The sequence below is a fragment of the Triticum urartu genome, chromosome 3, assembly GCF_003073215.2.
Source record: "Triticum urartu cultivar G1812 chromosome 3, Tu2.1, whole genome shotgun sequence".
NCBI classification, from domain to species: domain Eukaryota; kingdom Viridiplantae; phylum Streptophyta; class Magnoliopsida; order Poales; family Poaceae; genus Triticum; species Triticum urartu.
The window spans coordinates 610,174,924-610,194,328 of NC_053024.1; the positions used below are offsets into that span (position 1 = coordinate 610,174,924).

Genomic DNA, 19,405 nt, shown 5'->3' on the forward strand with positions numbered 1-19,405 from the left:
GGGCTGGAGGTTTAGTGCGAACAATGAAATTGGATCCAACAACTCCCTCAAAAAAAAGTTGAATCCAACAACAGCAACTAAGTGAACATCTTGGCCTTGGTCTTTTCCATGCGGACAGGCAGTTAAAGCACGCACTGCGCGTTGCACAATGAAATGGGGGCAGCCAGCTCGTGCTAATCTGCAGACTGGTCATACGTTTGCCATTTCCGTTCCTTTCTGAAACTGCACGATAGTACGGTGCCACCAATAAAGTATTTTTATTACAAGCTTAAAAAGGACAAAGGTCATGCTCATGCACATGGCAGAAGATCAATCATGTGCAGTTAACTGCCAATCTGCCACCTTCCTGAACTAAATTTGGGTCTCATTTTGAAATCTATGCAACGACTTGACAGCCGATCGATCAACCGACACAGGTCTACGGCATACGTACAAAAATTGCAACCACGAGTCATGGGATAAGAATAACAGGAGGCCCAGAAGAATTTTCCAGAAACATACTGCTAGAATGCTGAGATAGGAGTAAAGCGAACAGAATAGAGAAAACTAGGATGGGGATACTGTTCCGGCGTTCCTTGAAGCGACTGTAGGACTAGTTGGGTTGCATATAATTTGAGATCTGTCTCCTTTGTCACCACTCAGCAGACATGTGATGTTCGGTAGTACTACTATCATATGAAAACTGCAAAACAGGTTGTACGAAGAAATTATTGAGACCTCCGGCTTTCGGGAGAGAGGGTCGCCATGCATTCTGAAGCAGTCCCTGAAGAAATCCACTGGCAGACACAAATGTGTTAATTGTTGGTATCATCAGTACAAAAGAATGTTACATGCACACACAGTGGGGGACTTACGGAGACTTTAATCAACTATTCCACGTTTCTGTTGGGCGTCCATGGCGAACCTGGAGACCAGATTCCATACACGGTTCACAACTCCATGCGACATGATGGAAAATGCATCTTTTGCAGCTCCTTGACGTGCTTCTAGAGCTTTGGAATCGCTAAGCAGTTCTTTTAGCACCTCCAGCAGTTCAGCTTCTCCTGTCAACTGCCAAGAACATTGGCATCAGTTGTCTAGCTAGAGTGGGAGGAGTGAAAAGACCAGCCTTCACCGATAGACCCGATCACAAGATCTTGTGCCTAAAGAGCAGTCTATGGGCTTCCTGTTATTAAACATTAATATTACTTCCTAAAAAAATTCCCAAATAGAAAGAAAGCCAACCAAGAAAGTACCACTATGCATGATCAAACTACCCTTGGCATTGGTTAGTGGTGTGCAGGAGCAAGTCATTCAATAAACAATGCAAATGATGCGCCATAGTTATGTTTCAGTGAAGGGACCCCTTAAATAAATGGGAAGTTACAGAACAACTTGTCACCTGCTTGACAGCTAGAGGATTTATTCACCACATTTCAACCAGCATATGATAGAAATGTCCAACATGGGGACCTGAAAGCCGGTGCAACTCGTCAAACTCTGCATACTCTGATTTTGTCAAAGAAACGATGCAAATTCAAATAGGTAGATACCTTTGCCTTACCAGTAAGAACAGCACAACCAGCTGCAGCAGCCTCGGAAAAATTATGGCCAGACAAGCTAGGTAAAAATGAGCCTCCCACAACTGCTATTGGAGTGACCCTGTAGAGCATTCTTAATTCCCCTGCTTTCCATCATATTTTCTGCCATTAACTATAGTTCAAATGGATATATACATAATCTGTACAGAAATAATGCACAAACTTTCCGATGGAGGGATTACACAAACCTAAAGTATCAACCAGGTATACCCTAGTGTTTATAGACACCAATTCCATTGTTGATCTCAGCACAAAATTGACCTTTTGTTTTTTCAGTGCCTGCAAGAAATTGTATACAAAGATATGGTTCAGGCCTATTCTAGTACCAAGTTTACGTTAAAATGTATCATATGCTCTTTATGCTTTAAAAATAATAAAAGAAAAACATTAGAATTACAGGGAGTAGCCTCTTTGTTTGTTTTTCATAAAGAACGAGAGGCAACCCTGAGCTCCCCGTGGAGTTCGCAATACGAAAGCAAGTGGGCTGGGCATCCACTGACACACCTAACTAACTTGGCAATGCTCAGTTGTCTGCTTTTCATGCTTTAGAAAAACTATCAAACTTCAAGACGTGCACAGTTCTGTTATTCACAGTACTCGAGCCTTATACAGTAAACAGAGTAACTCCCATAACACTTGCTCCTCATCTTAAGTATATTTACAATCATTTGATTTTTTAATAACCAACAAAATATGATACTTACTTCACTCCAAATTGTAAGCAGTTTAAGCATTCGTCCAAGTCAAACTTTTAAAAGTTTGACCATATTTATAGGAAAAGAACTGGTAGCATTTACAAAGCCTAATTAGTATGATTAGATCCATTGTGAAATATATTTCCATATTGTATATAAACTTTTGCTTTACACAACATACATATCGTAAAAAAATACTGTTCAAAGTATCAACTTGGAGAGTCAGTGTCTAAAACTACTTACATTTTGGAATGGAGAAAGTATTAGAAAACTGGTAAGTAGCCAAATAACTAACGTTGTACTCGGGAACTGGCTCATACACCAAACAGGGTAAAATAGAAGGGGTACGAAAAGGCACCATTAACATACTAAAGAAACATTCTTGATGTCCTGAGGATGTCTTGGCACGAGAATTAAAAGTAGCGAAGGATACGCCTTGATTAACTCGTCATGAACGCGGAGAATGACTGAAAAACAAAAATAAAGTTAAGGTAGCCTCAAGGAATCGTTTTATGTTGAGAACACTGCCATTATGACCTAGGAAATGAATTCTTTTACGTTGCTTCACAAAAAAACACTGTGCAAGGTCCTTTTCCATGATTGGTGTACTACGAGAATGGTAGGAAAACTGAAGGAAAGGACAGAAGATATGAAATGATAGGCGGGCCCAAGAACAGAGACAACTATAATTATAAATTTTGGCAACCTGGAGAGTACAGAAGTCTTTGTTGACTAGGCAATCTTAAATATATTGAAGGCATATTCCATGAACATAACAGCTCGCAAAGGCAATCTGCTTATCTACTCCCCATTCCTAATCCAAGTCCCCTTCGTAAACAGCTGTCAAACATTTAAAACTTGCAATTCTGACCCCTTGATTGGCCATGTGAAGATTGCATGAATATATTCATCATGTGAGGTATTTTACTTAATGTTGATTTCATGACTTGAATAGCACTTAGCAATGGATAAACTTGTACTTGGAGACTGTAAGGAAGTCAGCAAAGAGGTTAGGCTAGCAGGGGGCCACCATATAGTTGATTGAGCGCACAGTTCACTGGAACGGCAGATGCACAACAAATTATATTGGTGCACTTAATAGCAAAAAGGTGCACTTCTGGTGTGCTTACCTTCCTCTTCACCTCTGTGAATTGAAGCTGCCATCCAGATGGGCCTATCATTGAACTGCCGCTGCAGATCTTTGATTGTATTCAACTCTTTCTCCCGAACCTCAACATCACCGACAGCTAGGTAAATCATGAGTCACAATAAATCACTTCACTTGTGAACAGGGTCATCTTTTCAAGCTCCTGAGATTACCTTTAGAATTGTGCCACTCGTAAGTTCACTACCAAATGTATTCTCAAAAGTCAAAACGATGAATGACTAGAAAAGAAAAAGATAAACAGAAAATACCATATTTTAAATCGCCAGCGAAATGGATTTTGTACGGTGGTGTATGGAGCAACTGAAAACGAACAGCCTGGATGGTACTCTGCACCAGATAAAATGAACGCTGATGGGGGTAACAGTTGTACGACATAAAAGTAGGGCTTAAACCTCTACTACTACTTACCAGTGGGATAACAAGTGATAGTTTAGAGAGCATCAGAGACTAATGGTAACCCTAGAGGCACAGACCAACGGTTGAACGACTTCAGTGACATGCGGGCATTTAAAAGAGCCACTGCAATCTGAAAATATGCAGGCCAGTTATGTTCATAACAAACAATTAGCTAGGGAACGATGCAGATACTAATGAACAACACAAGGCAATAAAATCTGCTCATGTACAGCATGCAGGAAGTTTTGAAAAGGCAGCCCAGACTCTAGAAATTGGAATACGGGAAAGATCATTAACAGAGAGCAGGTGATGCACAAGATCATGAATGAACTGCTCACCCCTTTCTCTGCTGCAGACATGATGAGGTTTGGCCACAATTCACTTTCCATGAGAAGTATCAAACTTGGCTTCCAGTATCCAATGAAACTTTCTATTGCGTCAGGACAGTCAAGAGGTGCAAACTACAGACACTCAACAAATGCATCATTAGAATTTAGAAGGACAAACAGGCATAATCACACAATTCACTATCAACGCTCTTATATTTCTTTACAGAGGCAACCTAACAATCAAAAGTAAGTGGACATAACAGAATCTTATGAAGTTTAGGTGGTACAGCCGAACAAAGTAGTATCATCACCAAACAAATTCCATTAGCCATATGTTGAGGCAGAAACAGTTTTCTTGAGAGAGGTGAACAAAGCAATTACAATTACCTCTTCTGGGTGTCGAAATGGTTATATTATCTCTTTTATACAGATAGTTATATGCATAAGTACCGGATAAGGTTAAGCAACAACGCTACAAAATTAGCACCTTAATTTTTTGAACCTTTTTTAATGATATGACCTACGCGATTGCTAAGCACCTGCATTTTACATAGATGGTTGCATTTTCTCTTAGTTATAAATTTATTCTACAGCTTGTTGAATTATTTTGATGGATTCCCTCATTTCACCAACTCGTACTAAATAGCGAGCTAACGAATCTCATTCTTTTTGCCACTGAACAGGTATAGTTGCATGCATAAGCACCTGGGAATGCTACAAGGCTACAAGACGAGCTCATTATCTATCATATGTGGCAAGATCAAATGATTTCCTGTTACCAAACGCCTCTCCAATCATCTAAATTAGATATGGCATCACTAAATACGTTTCAAAGTAAATAAATTAACTCTAGCATAACACGACAGCTCTGAAGGTGTGGAGCAATCTCCAAACTCACCTGATATATGACAACATCCGGTAGCAAATCCTTTATCACTTCGCTATATCAAACAAAGAAGGGAACTCAAAGCTTGACCACATCTATGTAAATAAAATAGCCCGCTCAAATGCTCAATGGTGATTGTGGGACTCACAAGGCGGAGAGAGTGGTGGTGGTGAGGAGGATAGGGAGGCCGGGGTGGAGGCGCGCGCAGTGACGGACGACCGGGAGCGCGGCCATGCCCTCGCCTAGGGAGACGGCGTGGAACCACACGAGCGGCGAGCCTGGCCGAGGCCGGGCGACTGACGGCCGGCCCAGCCGCTCTGGCCAGCGCGACCGGTGCTCCAGCCCTCGCATCCGCCGCCACAGAAGCACCGCCGGCGCCGCCGCGCGGCTCGCCGCCCTGTACAGCTCGTACAGCGCCCGGCCTCCGCGCGCCGCCGACGCCGGCGCATGGGCCGGCCGCATGGTTGGAACCTGGCCGATCCAACGAAAGAGGCAGTGACTAGTTTTTTTTTTTAGGGGTATGAGGCAGTGACTATTTTTGTTTTCGGGGAATTCAGAGAGCTTTATTATGGAAAAGTATTCGCTGGGCAGTCAATCAACAGGCTGCTAACCAAGAAGCTAGGGGTAGAATCTAGCCAGCTTTCAGTCATAGTAAACGTACATGCACGCTTAGCACACAAGTGTGCTGGACCGTTAGCGGCTCTAAGTACATGAGCAATATGAAAAGACAAAAGGCTAGCAAAGAGCTCTCTAATTTTTAACAAGAGTGGTGCTACTACCGAGCGATCCATGTAGCCAGAGTTCTAGAGGTTAACTGCCTCAAGACGGTCGGATTCCGGTCGCACGTGCGTGTAGCCTCGAAGCTTCGTGAAGATGACACCCTCTCGCAAGGACAACACTTCATCAATGAATGGATCCGTGACCCCTACATGGGGTTTGCACCATGCCCCAGGAATGCCGAGGAAGAGCGGGCTACTCCCCCCAAGCCGGCGTTGCCAGCATCGCGGTGAATCGCCGCGTCCGTGTTGATCTTGATACATTCATCTTCAGGGGGTCGCCAGCCATGACCCAGCAGTGATATGAAGCTCTGCCGGGGGATGTCCAGTAGTGCCAGGTCTTCGCGAATGCGTCTAACCGAGGCCGCTGGATCAATGATCTCCTGGTCGTGTGTTCTCCTATTGTGAGACATCCAAATAGCCCACATGACGGTGATAATTGTTGCACCATCCTTCTCTGAGAATTGGCTGTCACAAAGAATATCACGTGCCCAGGTGGTAGGATGGAGACGTGGCATGTTAAGTGGTTCAATATACAAGCCCAACCTACACGAAAACGACGCATTCGAAATGTGGTTGGGCCCTTCCCGGGCCTCCGTAAACTTGTCGTGCTCACGAACAGGAGGTTTACCCCTAAAAAAACAAAAAACGAACGGGAGGTTTTGTCTAAAAAAAAGCTACCAAAGTTCAGAAGAAGCCAACATGCAGAGAGTTCTTGCTTGCTCCCGTCCTTGGACTCATAATTCAAACACTGTGGAGCATTAGGAAAGACCTACGATGAAAACCCATCTAAATTGATATCGATATGTACAATTTTGGCACACTTTTGCTAATCTCAGTTGATTGAGACCTGGTTATGTCTCAGTCGATGCTATATTCATATGATATCTTATATTGAGATATGTGCAAAAAATATCGATTTTCTTTTCTTTTCTTACGTGTTAGAGCAACTCGCCGATCTTAATAAAAAGATAGACGAGTATCTGGCCGAATAAAACTTAGTGGAGTATTTTTACTTCATTAACTTTTGGCTGGACCTAGCTAATCTCCTAAATATAACTGGAGTAAAAAGCAAATTTGGATATGAACAGAGATTTGATTTAAACAAGCTTATAACCGAAATTCAACATATAATTCACATTAACATCCACCTAAACATAGTCTAGTTTAACAAAAAAACTTAAACTTTGTGCGGGCCAACCAGTCCGCCCTAGACATCCCACCGCCCACGGGGTCAGGCCCTGTGCCGTCGTCACGGAGTCGGGGAAGATTCCTCGCCATTTTTCAACGTGGAAGTCGTCGTCGCTGCCGTCGTCGTTGCCTCTCCATTGCCCTCCTGTCGCTTGAGAGGACGATGACCTCCGCCCCATCGGCCACTTGCTCCTCGTATAGGCGGTGCCCTGCCTCCACGAGCTCAGGGTACTGTTGCGCGAAGGTCCGCCATGTACGCCTTGTTGGCGGCCTCCGCCGCAAGCCGTTCCCCCGCCTCCTGGTCCTCCCCCGCCACTCGCGCGTTCACCACCCTGGCTCAACTGGATCGAGCAGTGGCATCTCACGGCACTCAAAATTCTGGCTACCCGCGACGCCATGTAGTCGGACCGACCATATGTCGTACTCGCGGGCCGCAAGCTCGGCAGTGTGGAAGGATCCGGGCCACATTTTCTTGTGGGCCTCGCGATCCGTAATCTCCGCGACCCACGTACCCCATGCCTACTGTCGCACGCCATGGTACTGCCTCTATGGTGGCTGCGGCACGGGGAGGTCGGGGGAGCCGGAGAGCCTGCCGGATGCGGCGGCGGCGTGAGAAGGATGCGCCCGTGTTGCGCTCGTGGCGGCGCGGATGGGCGGCGGGGAGCAGCGGCCACAGGATCTGGCCATGGCGACAACAGTGGAGGACTCGTCGGTGGCGGGGATTAGGGGGGGGGGGGTAGACGAGGTGTGGGGTATTTTACTCCAAGCCCGAGTGGTGGAGTATTTTTTTTTCTCGCTCTAAGCGGTGAAGTAAAATATATACGCGGGTATAGCTTTTAGGAGATTGGCTAAGTCTCAAACCAGATTTTACTTACCGGTTTTAGGGGATCAACTAGAACTGTTCTTATGTTATTAGACTGAGACTTCGTTAAATGTTAGTCAATTCAATTCTAAGCACACCCATTTCGGTGATTTCGGTGCACATGGTTTTGCAGCATTAACAGATACATAATGAAACTATATATAAGAGCACACTTCAACTCTTCCCCTCGAGTATAAGAGTACAGAATTGACGGGCTGAACACTTGTCGGGTCACATTCATCTGCCTACATAACTTATCCAAAACCAAAACTCGATATGTACTCAGCCGACCAGCAATTTCCGACGGTTCGTCGGCAAAGTCGAAGCTCAATGCCAAGCCACAAACGGGAGTAAATTGCATGAAACCATCATTTTAAAGGCTAGGTTTGCAGAAAACACTACGTTATATATTTTTGACAGAAAACACCATATCTAGTGTAATTTTTTGGCAAATAACACTGATCGGCATATTAGGGTCGTTTGAGTGTGTTTATGACAGGTCGGGCACACTTGTCAGAAGTTGACTTGGCAAAAAAATGCCACATAGACGTGTTGACTAGTATACTCTTTCCTCTCCCTCTGAAAAAACAAATGTGCCGGCCATCCCTTCTTCCCCAGCGCGCCCCTCGCGTCCCAGCCCTCGCGCCGTCCCTCCCGGCGCTGCGCCCACCGTCACCGTCGTACCCCCAGCTGGATTCGGAGACATCCATCTCCATCGTCCCCGCCCTGCACCAGACTCGTCGGAAATGCATAATCGGTGTGCGTCGGCTGCGGCTCGATGCCGGCTGTCCAAATGCATCTCGGTGACATGAACAGAAGAAACTCCGCAGGAATCTCATCTTGGACGCCTTGCTAGTTGCTACCTTGGGATCTAGATGGGGTGCCGTGTGCGGCCAGAAATCGTGGGGGTCAGTGGGTGCTTAGCTAATCGCTGGACAATAGCAATCGAACAAGCTCGTACCTCCAATCGGCCTGAGATCACGGACGGGGCAGAAACGGCAGGGGCGCGAACCGACGTCGCGGTGAGGAGGGGGCGTGCTAGGCGGCGGCGTCAGGGGAGAGTCATCTGTCCCAGGACGAGAGGTTCACAACTCGCCGCACGCGAACTCCGCCGGATGCGCTCGTCCGTGGGCAGCGGCTGCAGCGCCTTCTTCTTGATCCCCTTGCACGATGTCGCGACTGCCCCGGCGCGTCGACGAAGAAGGCGAAGGGATTGCACAGGCGGGAGCACTGGGCACCATGGCCAGCCCGACCATGCGGAGCATGAAGCACCGCCGCCAGGATGAGCAGCGTGTTCGTGAGCACGCTCGTACCACCGCTGGTCGCCGCCGGCGCGGCCAAGCGGTGGACGGACTGTGTGGGACGGGGAGAAGCAGCTGGACGCAGCGGCGGCGCATGTGAACCTGGTGCTGCGGTGGCTCTGCGTCGTCCCCGGACGGATGCAGCGGAGGCGGCGTGTGGCAAACCTACTGCTGTGTGGCGACGGAGGACAACGGGGTGCGGATCTGCAGCACTTTGGAGCTCGTGGCTCAGCAGCCTCGCCGGACTCCGGCGAAGGCTGCCGCCACGGTGAGTGCACACGACTTGTTCGACGTAATGCTCAAGAGAGGGAGAGAGAGGAGGAAGAGTCAACACGCCTATGTGGCATTTTTTTGCTAAGTCAGCTTCTCACGAGTGAGCCCCACCGGTCATAAGCCCGCTCAAACAACCCTAATACGCGGATCAGTATTATTTGCCAAAAGATTACGCTAGACATGGTGTTTTTTGTCAAAAAACTGTAACGTAGAGTTTTCTGCAAACTTAGCCTTCAAAATGGTGGTTTTCTGCAATTTACTCCACAAAGGCGACCTCAACATTTCCTCGCTTGCGTACCACCTCAAGCGGAGCCTCACACGTTCGCGAAGAGCTTGTACGTGCCGGCGTCGAGCACGATCTGCCTGACGGCGGCCATGGACGCGACGACGGCGACGGCGGAGAACACGACGGCGTTGGCGGTGTTGAGCCAGAACACGAAGCCCTTCTTGGAGGGCTTGAAGGTGAGGTTGTAGAAGAGCGCCGGCACGGCGAAGTCGAGCGGCATGAAGCCGAAGGCCCCGATGAGCGCGTTCATGTCGCCGAAGAAGGGTATCATGGCGGCGATGGTGGTGCCGAAGGCGACGGCCAAGGTCCGGGACACGAGGCGCGACACCACGTTCCGCGCCGCGTACTGCCCGGCCTTGGGGTCCGACAGGAGGCCCTCCAGGACCTCGTTGGTCGGCTGCAGGTACACGGTGGCCGTCGCCGACAGCTGCACCAGCGTGAAGAGCTCCGCCATGAGCAGCAGCCACACCGGGATGACGGGCCTGCCGTCCACCATGAAGTTGTTGAGCAGCAGGCCCTGCGCCGCGTTGCCGAACGCCCAGTACCCGGCCGTGGCCACGCTGAAGAAGGTGGTTACCACCACCGCGTAGCACAGGCACAGCCCCTTGAACATCTTCCCCGTCACCGGCGCCGCCACCGTCGCCTGGAATCAGCATGCACAGCAGGTATACATAAGCAAGTAGTCCGTACACGTGAATCGTAACAAGCCATGGATCATCAGAGGGTTCAGACGTTCAGGTACCTGTATCTCGGGAATGATGCCGTTGCCGTAGGTGGTGGCGATGACGGCGAGGGCGTTGAAGACACCATAGACGCGGGCGTGGGTATCGCCGACGATGGAGTAGTCCTTGGGCGGCGCCCGGTCGGAGGTGCCGAGGTAGACGCAGCCGGCGACGGCGCAGAGGCTGTAGGAGAGGCAGAGCAGCAGGGAGACGAGGTTGACGTGGCGGAGGGAGTGGAAGGACGGCAGCTGCGCGAGGACGACGAGGAAGACGCCGAAGATGGCCACGAAGACGTAGAGCTTGACGGTGCCTCCGGGGTTGGCGATCAGGTAGATGGTCTGTAAAAAGTCAGGTCGATATCAGCGCACAAACGTGCATGCGCACAAGCACGTCCCGGCACGACCGACGTCGATCGGAATGAACGTGGCTCAAAGGGAGTCCGTACCTTCATGCTCTGGCCGGCGAGCAGGGTGGACGCGACCACGGCGCCGAAGCACACCATGAACTGGATCGGCCCGATGTAGTAGCGCGCCCATCCGGGTCCTGCGTCAGAAAAGGAGTGTTACTAAATGGGTGTGGCTAGGTCTCAGTCGAGTGAGATCTAACCGAGTTTTAGTCAAGTGACATAATATGCAAGAAAGAAAAACAAAAGATGAAAAGAAATTTTTACATGAATCTTAATGTAAGATCTCACGGATATGATAAGTCTCAGTCGATTAAGACTTGACAAGACTGTTACTAATTTTTTTTTGATAACTTGTTGTTGTTCGAACATAGTTTGCTGCACGTCTGTAAAACTTGGATGTCTGATGGAGGTCTTTTCTGCACGAGGGAGGTTGGGGATTTTGGCAAAGAAATCCGCTCCCGTCAATGCTTGTTTTCACCTTCGGAAAATTGCTCTCCTGCCATGGCATGCCGGCGGCGAGCCCACGGTGGTACGTGCGTGCCCCCGCCCACACCGTCAAGACCAGATCTGTCGCCTGTGCGAGGCGCAGGAGTCGCAAATTATTGGAAGAAGATGCTCACGTGATGGCATCTCATGATCCTTGGGTCCGAAAGGCTGGAGCTAACTGCTGGATGTCGGCTAGTGCTGGTAGTCCTTGACCACGTGCTTTTGACCTCCCATGCATCGGTGATCGGTCATGCATGCATGACCAAAGCCAAAGCCAAGATAACATAGCGATTCGCGGGACACTGCCGTGGACTGGTCCGACACGCCCATCACTTGCCCATCGGTGCCACACACGTACAGATGTCGGGCATGCTGGTTTTTACGCTCGAAACATATGGCGGCAGGATAAGGATAATGCCACGTACAGGGAAATGGTGCGTGGAATTTGGATATCGGCCGTGCCATGCTTGACGTGGACTATTCGCAAAAAAAATTTGCTTGACGTGGACTCGTGCGGCCGTACACGGCGCCACGGCGGTGTGTGTAGTTGAACGGTTGCATACGTATAATCGCTTGATGTTGATGATGTGTCAATTCTTTTATTATTAGTGTACTGACCTAGTATGTCGGCGGCCATGTCTCTGAAGCGGAGTTGGCGGCGGCCCTGCTGCGCGTGGTGCTCGAGCACGCGGGAGAGGAGGTTGTAGGAGTAGAAGGTGACGGCGGCGCCGACAACGAGGCACACCATCCCCGCCGACCACCCCAGCGCCGCGAACGCGAACGGCAGGCTCAGCAGCGGCGGCGCCACGATCGACGTCGTCAGGTGGTACCCGCAGTGCAGCCATGACCCTGCAAACACGCACATGCATCAACAACATGTCAGTTCATGATCAACAAGGGATGATTTTCATTGTATTTTCGTTGATTGCAAAATTTATGGAAAGAGGTGCGAGCCCGGTTGGAAAAAAAACAAACGATGATTTTTTTTGTTGTTAACATGATAATGGCATAATAATGTCACGTTCATGCTGTCAGAAATGGGGCCCCGGCGTTTGTGTCCACTCCAACACGATCGCTGCTCGGTCAAAAGTTGGCGGGTATCAGAAGTCCCACGAATCCACGGTGCACCACGTCGAAGAAATCATGTGCCGAGGATGAACTTGTTTATTCTTGCGTGTGCCAAATTTCCGGAGGCGCGCGTCAGCGCACTGAACTCTTCTCCTCGGAATCGGAACGCTGATGAGCGTGTGGTTCAGGGGTCAACAGCTCAACATACAAGACGTGCTGGGAGACTTGGCATTGATACTGACATAAACCTACAGCCGCACTTGTTATTATTCGTCTTCTCTAGCTCGAGTGGATAATCATGCATAGTACTCGAGTATGATTGTTAGCGTCGAATTTCAAGCCGTGCCGGCCGACCGCTCTGTAGTCTACTTCTGCAAGCCGTTACTACTTGATGTTGTCCAGCCTATGCAATATGGATGCGCGATGTGTACCCGCGAGATGGTGATTGTGTACCAGTCCGGCCACGGTGCACACACCACTACCAACACCTCGTTTAGCACACAAGGAATTGCCGGAGGTGCAAAATTCAGTGGAAATCCTACGTTAACATTAGTGTACTTTTGGCAGTTCCCTAGTAATATAATTACTTAATGCAAGTTGAGAAAATATTACTTGCTGGAGCATCATAGTTAGACCAGTTGACTGGCTGCTAAGCAGACTAATACATGTTGGGGTGATCTGGCTGCACATGTTTAGAGACACTAGATAATATTTGGTGCACATGTTTTCTAGGAATAAAAATGCAGTGCTCTGCGCACATTTCGCGGGAATGCACATGGAGGCGTATGGGGTATGGCTATGGATGGCCAAGAATCCCAGCATGCCGCGAGTACTATTGTGTTTTGTCTCTTCTTTCTTCGCCGCTAAAGAACATTTGGGCACGCTGGGTGAAGAGGGGAGGGAAAGTAAAAAGAGTGACATTTGCAGGGGGGAAAGCAGGTTCGTAGAAAGCACAACTCTCGTAAAGCTATCCGTCTAAAAAAATCACATAAAGTAGACGGTGAAAAAAGGATGAAAACTCTTGAAAGGATAGATATGGGCAAGGGGCCAATTCAACACATGCATCCACTACCCAGCAAGAACTTTTGATCAGGAGATCCCCGTAGGTGGAAGCTTCAATGGCATGGCCAAATCATTGCCTTGTAAACCAAATATTGTTTGCAGCTACTCCTACATCGATTTTATCTTGCTAGCAATAGCATAGCCAAAGCCACCTTGGCTCCCTTTGGTAGATATGTACAGTTGGTAATCAGGGCTGCTGTTTTAGCTGGGGCAACCAACCAACAGTTTCATGCAGCGGCATGATCCTGACGCTCTCTCCACGAACACATGCGGTCATGTGCTCCCCTGACGCGCTAAAGAAGAGAAAGAGAAGATGGGCTCCGGCACCTTTGGACTGGAGGACGAAGAGCGCGCCGGCGTCGAGCTTCTGGCCGACGGTGTCGCCACCGGCCTCCATCTTCTTCGCCTCCTCCTCCTCCCTGCTCGGAGCCCCCATGCCGTCTAGCTAGCTTAGCTATCTCCTGACAGGCGGGGGCAGGACAAGACTGGCCCGGAAAGAAAGGTGGCTAGCCGAGCTACCAGTGCCAGACTCACACGTCGTGAAAATAATCTCACGGATCGAGAAGGTTCTCTTCCCCTCTCTTTGACCCCTTTGCTCGACCGATATGTGCAGGGAGCCAAGAGCTGAGCTACTCCCCTATATAGGCGCCGCGGTGCCGTGCTGAAAAGCCGACTGATGTGAGCGCACGCCAAAAGCGCGCGCACGTATCAGGCTCCTGAATCCTGATTCTCTTTGGCCGCTTCACGGGCAAAATAACTGAGCCTACAGCAAAATACTCACTTCGTCTCATAATATAAAAGCGTTTTTGACGGAGGAAGCAATTAACACGTTCAGGCATGCTTTTCTTGAAAAACAAAGGCATGCGATTATACTGATTGTTACACCCAGGTTTCGTTGTCTCGACGGATGGAACGACCGGGGCGTGCCGGTGGAGCGCATCTAGCTGATGGGACAGTGGAGAGGCGTACATGGTTGAGTCCGTTGCTGCGTAGATGCGTGCGACAAGTTGCCCACCGATTGATGAACAGAACAGAAGTGCAGGTGTAGGAGTGGGAGTTTTCGTTGCCGGCCACGGCGCCAGGCTTGGCCGCTAGCTGGGTTCGTTGGCAGTGCGTATCAACGGCGTGTTGGGGGCACGACGGGGACGTGCCAGAGGAGGAGGATGTCGATATGCTCCAGTGGGTAAGTAGCGTTCGCTGTCATGGCAATTGCAACAGTCCGATCCACAGCCTTCTGAAAATAAATAAACCGGTGATCTTGGAATCTTTGGGTCGGTGCAATCAGTTAAACCTGCCAGGTTATCAGCCTCCTCTGGCCTATCAACTTGATTCTTCTTTAGGCCGGCCGGGGTTATCGATCAACTTCAGAGCTAATAGTTTAAAAAAAACTTCGGAGCAAATAATTCTCTTTGTGAAGCAAGCATGCTGTCACAGCTGGCTATCTCGCGCGCGAGCGTTGGCACGCTCGTTTTCCGACAAGATGTGTTCTCCAAAAAGGGAAAGTGTACAGCACCTTTTTAGTTGCCTTAGGATTAGTTGCAGGATCAAATTAGAGCGGCCCTCATCCCCCTGAAAATCAGGGGGGGCAATTAAATGTTGATTGGGTTGGGTTCTTACCATATCAATCGCTGCATGCACGGAGTGCTTGCTTTCAAGCAGTACTTCGCGTAGGCCTGCTCCCCATGCAAAAGAAAGTAATCCTACGCAATTAATGCTAGTACTTGTGAGGATGCTACTCTGTGGAGTACTAATCTGTGGATTGATTCGATCGTTGGCACGCGCGGCCGTGAAAGAGTCAATTCCCTCATATACTCACAGGCTCTCTCGGTCTCAGGCTCGCTCAACGACTCAATAACTCAAGGCATGTACAATGGTTCTATCTTAGCAATGCCACGTAGGATAAATGATGAGATGGAGAAGAGAGAAATCATAAGAAAAAGCTTGTCTTTTCTTATTTATTAAGAGAAGACAAGAAATGATCTCTTAGCACAATTTGTCTCACCACATTTTTAAGAATAGCTAGTTATTTAAGATAAGGCTAAGATATGATCTATTGTAGACATATTTTTTGTATTCTCTAAATTACATGCAAGACTTAAGATAAGACTATCTTATCAACCATTGTACATGCCCTCATGGACTGAAATCTGTAAGATTCGCAATCACGACCACTTGCTAGTTTTGTGCGTAGGGGAATATTTATAATCGAAAAATCTCGTGGGAGGCCTTGTGTGGTGGCATAATAATGAACTTCAACGCGATTACCTTGCAGGTGTTGACTTCACAAGCTCAAATGCGCTCGCTCATCTTCAACGGTTGGTTAACAGATGTGATGATCTTTGACTGCTTCGCACAATTAGCCAGGTGCACGTGATGTGTATAATAAGCAAACACTTTGCATGCACCGAAGGAGTAAAACTTTTCCTCAATTGCAGGCTTGCAGCCTGCATTTTCTTGTTTGACAATGTATTGGATTCTGGGTGCCCGCGGGTGCACGCCGCTCTCCTCTCCATTATAATTATCAAGCACTCTGTCATCCCCGTCAAATCAAAATAAAATAAAACTGAGTACTTTGTCAGTGCGTATTTATCAGTTGATGCGACACCGCAACAGAAAATGACAAGAAAATCAGACATTACAAGCATTTACTAGTAACAACATTTCACCCAACCAGGGTTCAAACCTCAAAGTGATATTGAACCCCTTCACGTTGATCTGCCGTCTTGACAAGTCGACGTGGTAGGCGACGTCTTCTTCTCGGCATGGGCACAGGCGTGTTTTTTCTACCGGAAAAGAGGGGGCAGGGGAGGAGGTTGTCTAAAGCTGACGACCCGGACGCACAAAAGTTCAGAGAAGATTGGATTTGCCATAGAAAGGGCCTCCACTGACGACCGATCGCCGTGAGTGGGTTATGGTAAAACAGTGGCAAAGCCAGGAGCAGGCGGCCAGGTTAATCGCCGCGTCAACCTGTGATCATGCCGGAGAACCGTTCAACGGAGACGAACTGGGACTAAGAACCGAGAGGGAAACTTCTGTTCTCGTCAGTGGGTAGTGCCCGTGTGATTAGGAACAGAGAGCGTGTATGTCTCACGGTCTCTGATGAGCCCTTTTGAATTAGCCCTGGTTAAAGCATCTTCAACCGCCGCGCTACGCGCCACATGCAAAAAACTACTTTACCATGCGCCTTTCATTTGGTTTTGTGCGGCTGGCGGTGCTGGCTCCAACAGCCGCGTTAAAATGCAGCACGCGTCGCTCCAGCAGAGCGCAAAAAATGCAGCGCACGTGACTCGCCGGGGCATTGCATATGTTGCATTTTGGACACAAAATGGATTTGAAACCTTCAAAATGCAATGAATATGACATATAAATCTCACACAAACAAGTTGATGAATAAAAGTTCATGCCCACAAGTTCAAAATCATGCCCACAAGTTCATCCAATCAAGTTTAAAATGCAAATCAAGTTCATGACACAAACGAAAGACACATCAAGCCTCGCCCTAGTCTTCGTCCTCATCTTCGGAAGACGGTTCTTCCTCCTCCGAAGATGATTCTTCCTCCTCCTCCTCATCGCGCACCGCATCACGTGAAGCTCCGACGGTTGGCAAGATCTTCAACGGCATCTTCATGGGAATGTGTGTGAGGAGGCACACCGGAAGACATTTCGTCCATCGCGGCCGGAGGTGCACCCATGCCTCCCATGAGAGAAGCAAAACTCATGCCTCGCATGGCGGCCATAGCGTCGGGGGGTTCTCCAAAGCCACCCATGCCTCCCATGGTCTTCATGGTAGCTCCAAAGCCACCCATGGCACCTAAACCGCCCACGGTACCTCCGAAGCCACCCATGCCTCCCATGGCGGCAAAGCCACCGCCACCCATTGCGCGAATCATGGCTCTTTTTTGGATAAAGACTTCTTCGCGGACAAGATTGACATACTCCTTTTGCACCTCATAAAAACTTAACCTTTTCTCAATTTTAGTTCTTGGCAGATTTTAGCTATTTTAGGACAAGTCAAGCAATCATCACACAATTCAAGCAAGCATGCAAAGAGTATATTGGCAGCGGAAAGTAAAGCATGCAACTTGCAAGAATGTAAAGGGAAGGGTTTGGAGAATTCAAACGCAATTGGAGACACGGATGTTTTTCCCGTGGTTCGGATAGGTGGTGCTATCCTACATCCACGTTGATGGAGACTTCAACCCACGAAGGGTAACGGTTGCGCGAGTCCACGGAGGGCTCCACCCACGAAGGGTCCATGAAGAAGCAACCTTGTCTATCCCACCATGGCCATCGCCCACGAAGGACTTGCCTCACTAGCGGTAGATCTTCACGAAGTAGGCGATCTCCTTGCCCTTACAAACTCCTTGGTTCAACTCCACAATCTTGTCGGAGGCTCCCAAGTGACACCTAGCCAATCTAGGAGACACCACTCTCCAAGAAGTAACAAATGGTGTGTTGATGATGAACTCTTTGCTCTTGTGCTTCAAATGATAGTCTCCCCAACACTCAACTCTCTCTCACAGGATTTGGATTTGGTGAAAAGAAGATTTGAGTGGAAAGCAACTTGGGGAAGGCTAGAGATCAAGATTCATATGGTAGGAATGGAATATCTTGGTCTCAACACATGAGTAGGTGGTTCTCTCTCAGAACATATGAGTTGGAAGTGTAGATGTGTTCTGATGGCTCTCTCCACGAGTGAAGAGGAGGTGGAGGGGTATATATAGCCTCCACACAAAATCCAACCGTTACACACAATTTACCAATCTCGGTGGGAGCGAATCAACAAACTCGGTCGGACCGAAAAGGTAAACCTAGTGACCGTTAGGGATTTTCGGTGGGACCGACATGCAACTCGGCAGGACCGATTTTGTGAGGGTTAGGGCATAACGTAATCTCGGTGAGACCGATTACACAAACTCGGTGAGACCGATTTTGGTAATTAGCTAACCAGAGAGTTGGTCAGGCAAACTCGGTGGGACCGATTTGCTCTTTCGGTGAGACTGAAATGTTACAAAAAGGAAACAGAGAGTTTACATTGCAATCTCGGTGGGACCGATCCGCTCTTTCGGTGAGACCGAAAAGTTACGAAAGGGAAATAGAGAGTTTGCAATCCCATCTCGGTGAGACCGAGATCCCTATCGATAGAACCGATTTGCTAGGGTTTGGCAGTGGCTTATGACAAGTGAAACTCGGTGGCGCCGGATAGAAAGAATCGGTAGGACCGAGTTTGGCTTAGGGTTTAGGTCAAATGTGGATATGGGAAAGTAGTTGAGGGTTTTGGAGCATATCACTAAGCACATGAAGCAAGAGGCTCATTAAGCAACACCTCATCCCTCCTTGATAGTATTGGCTTTTCCTAAAGACTCAATGTGATCTTGGATCACTAAAATATAAAATGAAGAGTCTTGAGCTTTTGAGCTTGAGCCAATCCTTTGTCCTTAGCATTTTGAGGGTTCCACTTTCACCATCCATGCCATGCCAATCATTGAGCTTTCCTGAAATAATCATCTTGGAATAGCATTAGCTCAATGAGCTATATGTTGTTATGAATTACCAAAACCACCTAGGGATAGTTGCACTTTCATTGTACTACATGAAAACAAAGCAAGTTAGCACTTCGAACACCAACAACAAGTATGATGAACATGTATGAAATGCCACTTTATCGTCCTCATTTGTGCCACTTGGGTTCAACTTGTCAACCGCCTTTTGTGCGGCAGCCCACCTTTGACAATCCGAGTTGATTGTCGACCATCGGGATCAAAGTGATCTCTCGGAGCGATCAATTCCACTCACGTTGCAAACATCAAAGTGTTCTTTCATCCGCCCCCAATAAGCATCTCTACTTTGATCACCTCCAACGGATGGATCCCTCGACACTTGCAAGCAAGTATTGCATAGTAAGATGTCATCGGCGT

The 19,405-nt window shown here is 48.4% G+C and overlaps 1 protein-coding gene and 1 pseudogene across 1 annotated transcript; both read right to left on the bottom strand.

Annotated features, from left to right (window-relative positions):
• Positions 1 to 238: 238 nt before the first annotated feature.
• LOC125545333 lies at positions 239 to 5,650 on the bottom strand (annotated as a pseudogene).
• A 3,933-nt stretch (positions 5,651 to 9,583) lies between these two features.
• Positions 9,584 to 14,108, bottom strand: LOC125545332 (GABA transporter 1-like). The gene is made up of 5 exons (XM_048709245.1): positions 13,815 to 14,108; positions 11,976 to 12,206; positions 10,911 to 11,008; positions 10,486 to 10,803; positions 9,584 to 10,386 (listed from the first exon to the last, which is right to left on the bottom strand). Exons 1-5 carry the CDS (start codon positions 13,921 to 13,923, stop codon positions 9,772 to 9,774), a joined length of 1,371 nt encoding a protein of 456 aa, XP_048565202.1. The 5' UTR covers positions 13,924 to 14,108; the 3' UTR covers positions 9,584 to 9,771.
• Between the last annotated feature and the right edge of the window lie 5,297 nt (positions 14,109 to 19,405).

What these genes read in the sequence shown, in the direction of transcription:
- LOC125545332 (XM_048709245.1), bottom strand. Translation starts at nt 13,923, where the DNA reads ATGGGGGCTCCGAGCAGGGAGGAGGAGGAGGCGAAGAAGATGGAGGCC. An exon ending in CTTCGTCCTCCAGTCCAAAG is followed by an intron (nt 12,207 to 13,814) that starts GTGCCGGAGCCC and finishes GCGTGTTTGCAG; the next exon opens with GGTCATGGCTGCACTGCGGG. An exon ending in CATGGCCGCCGACATACTAG is followed by an intron (nt 11,009 to 11,975) that starts GTCAGTACACTA and finishes TTTCTGACGCAG; the next exon opens with GACCCGGATGGGCGCGCTAC.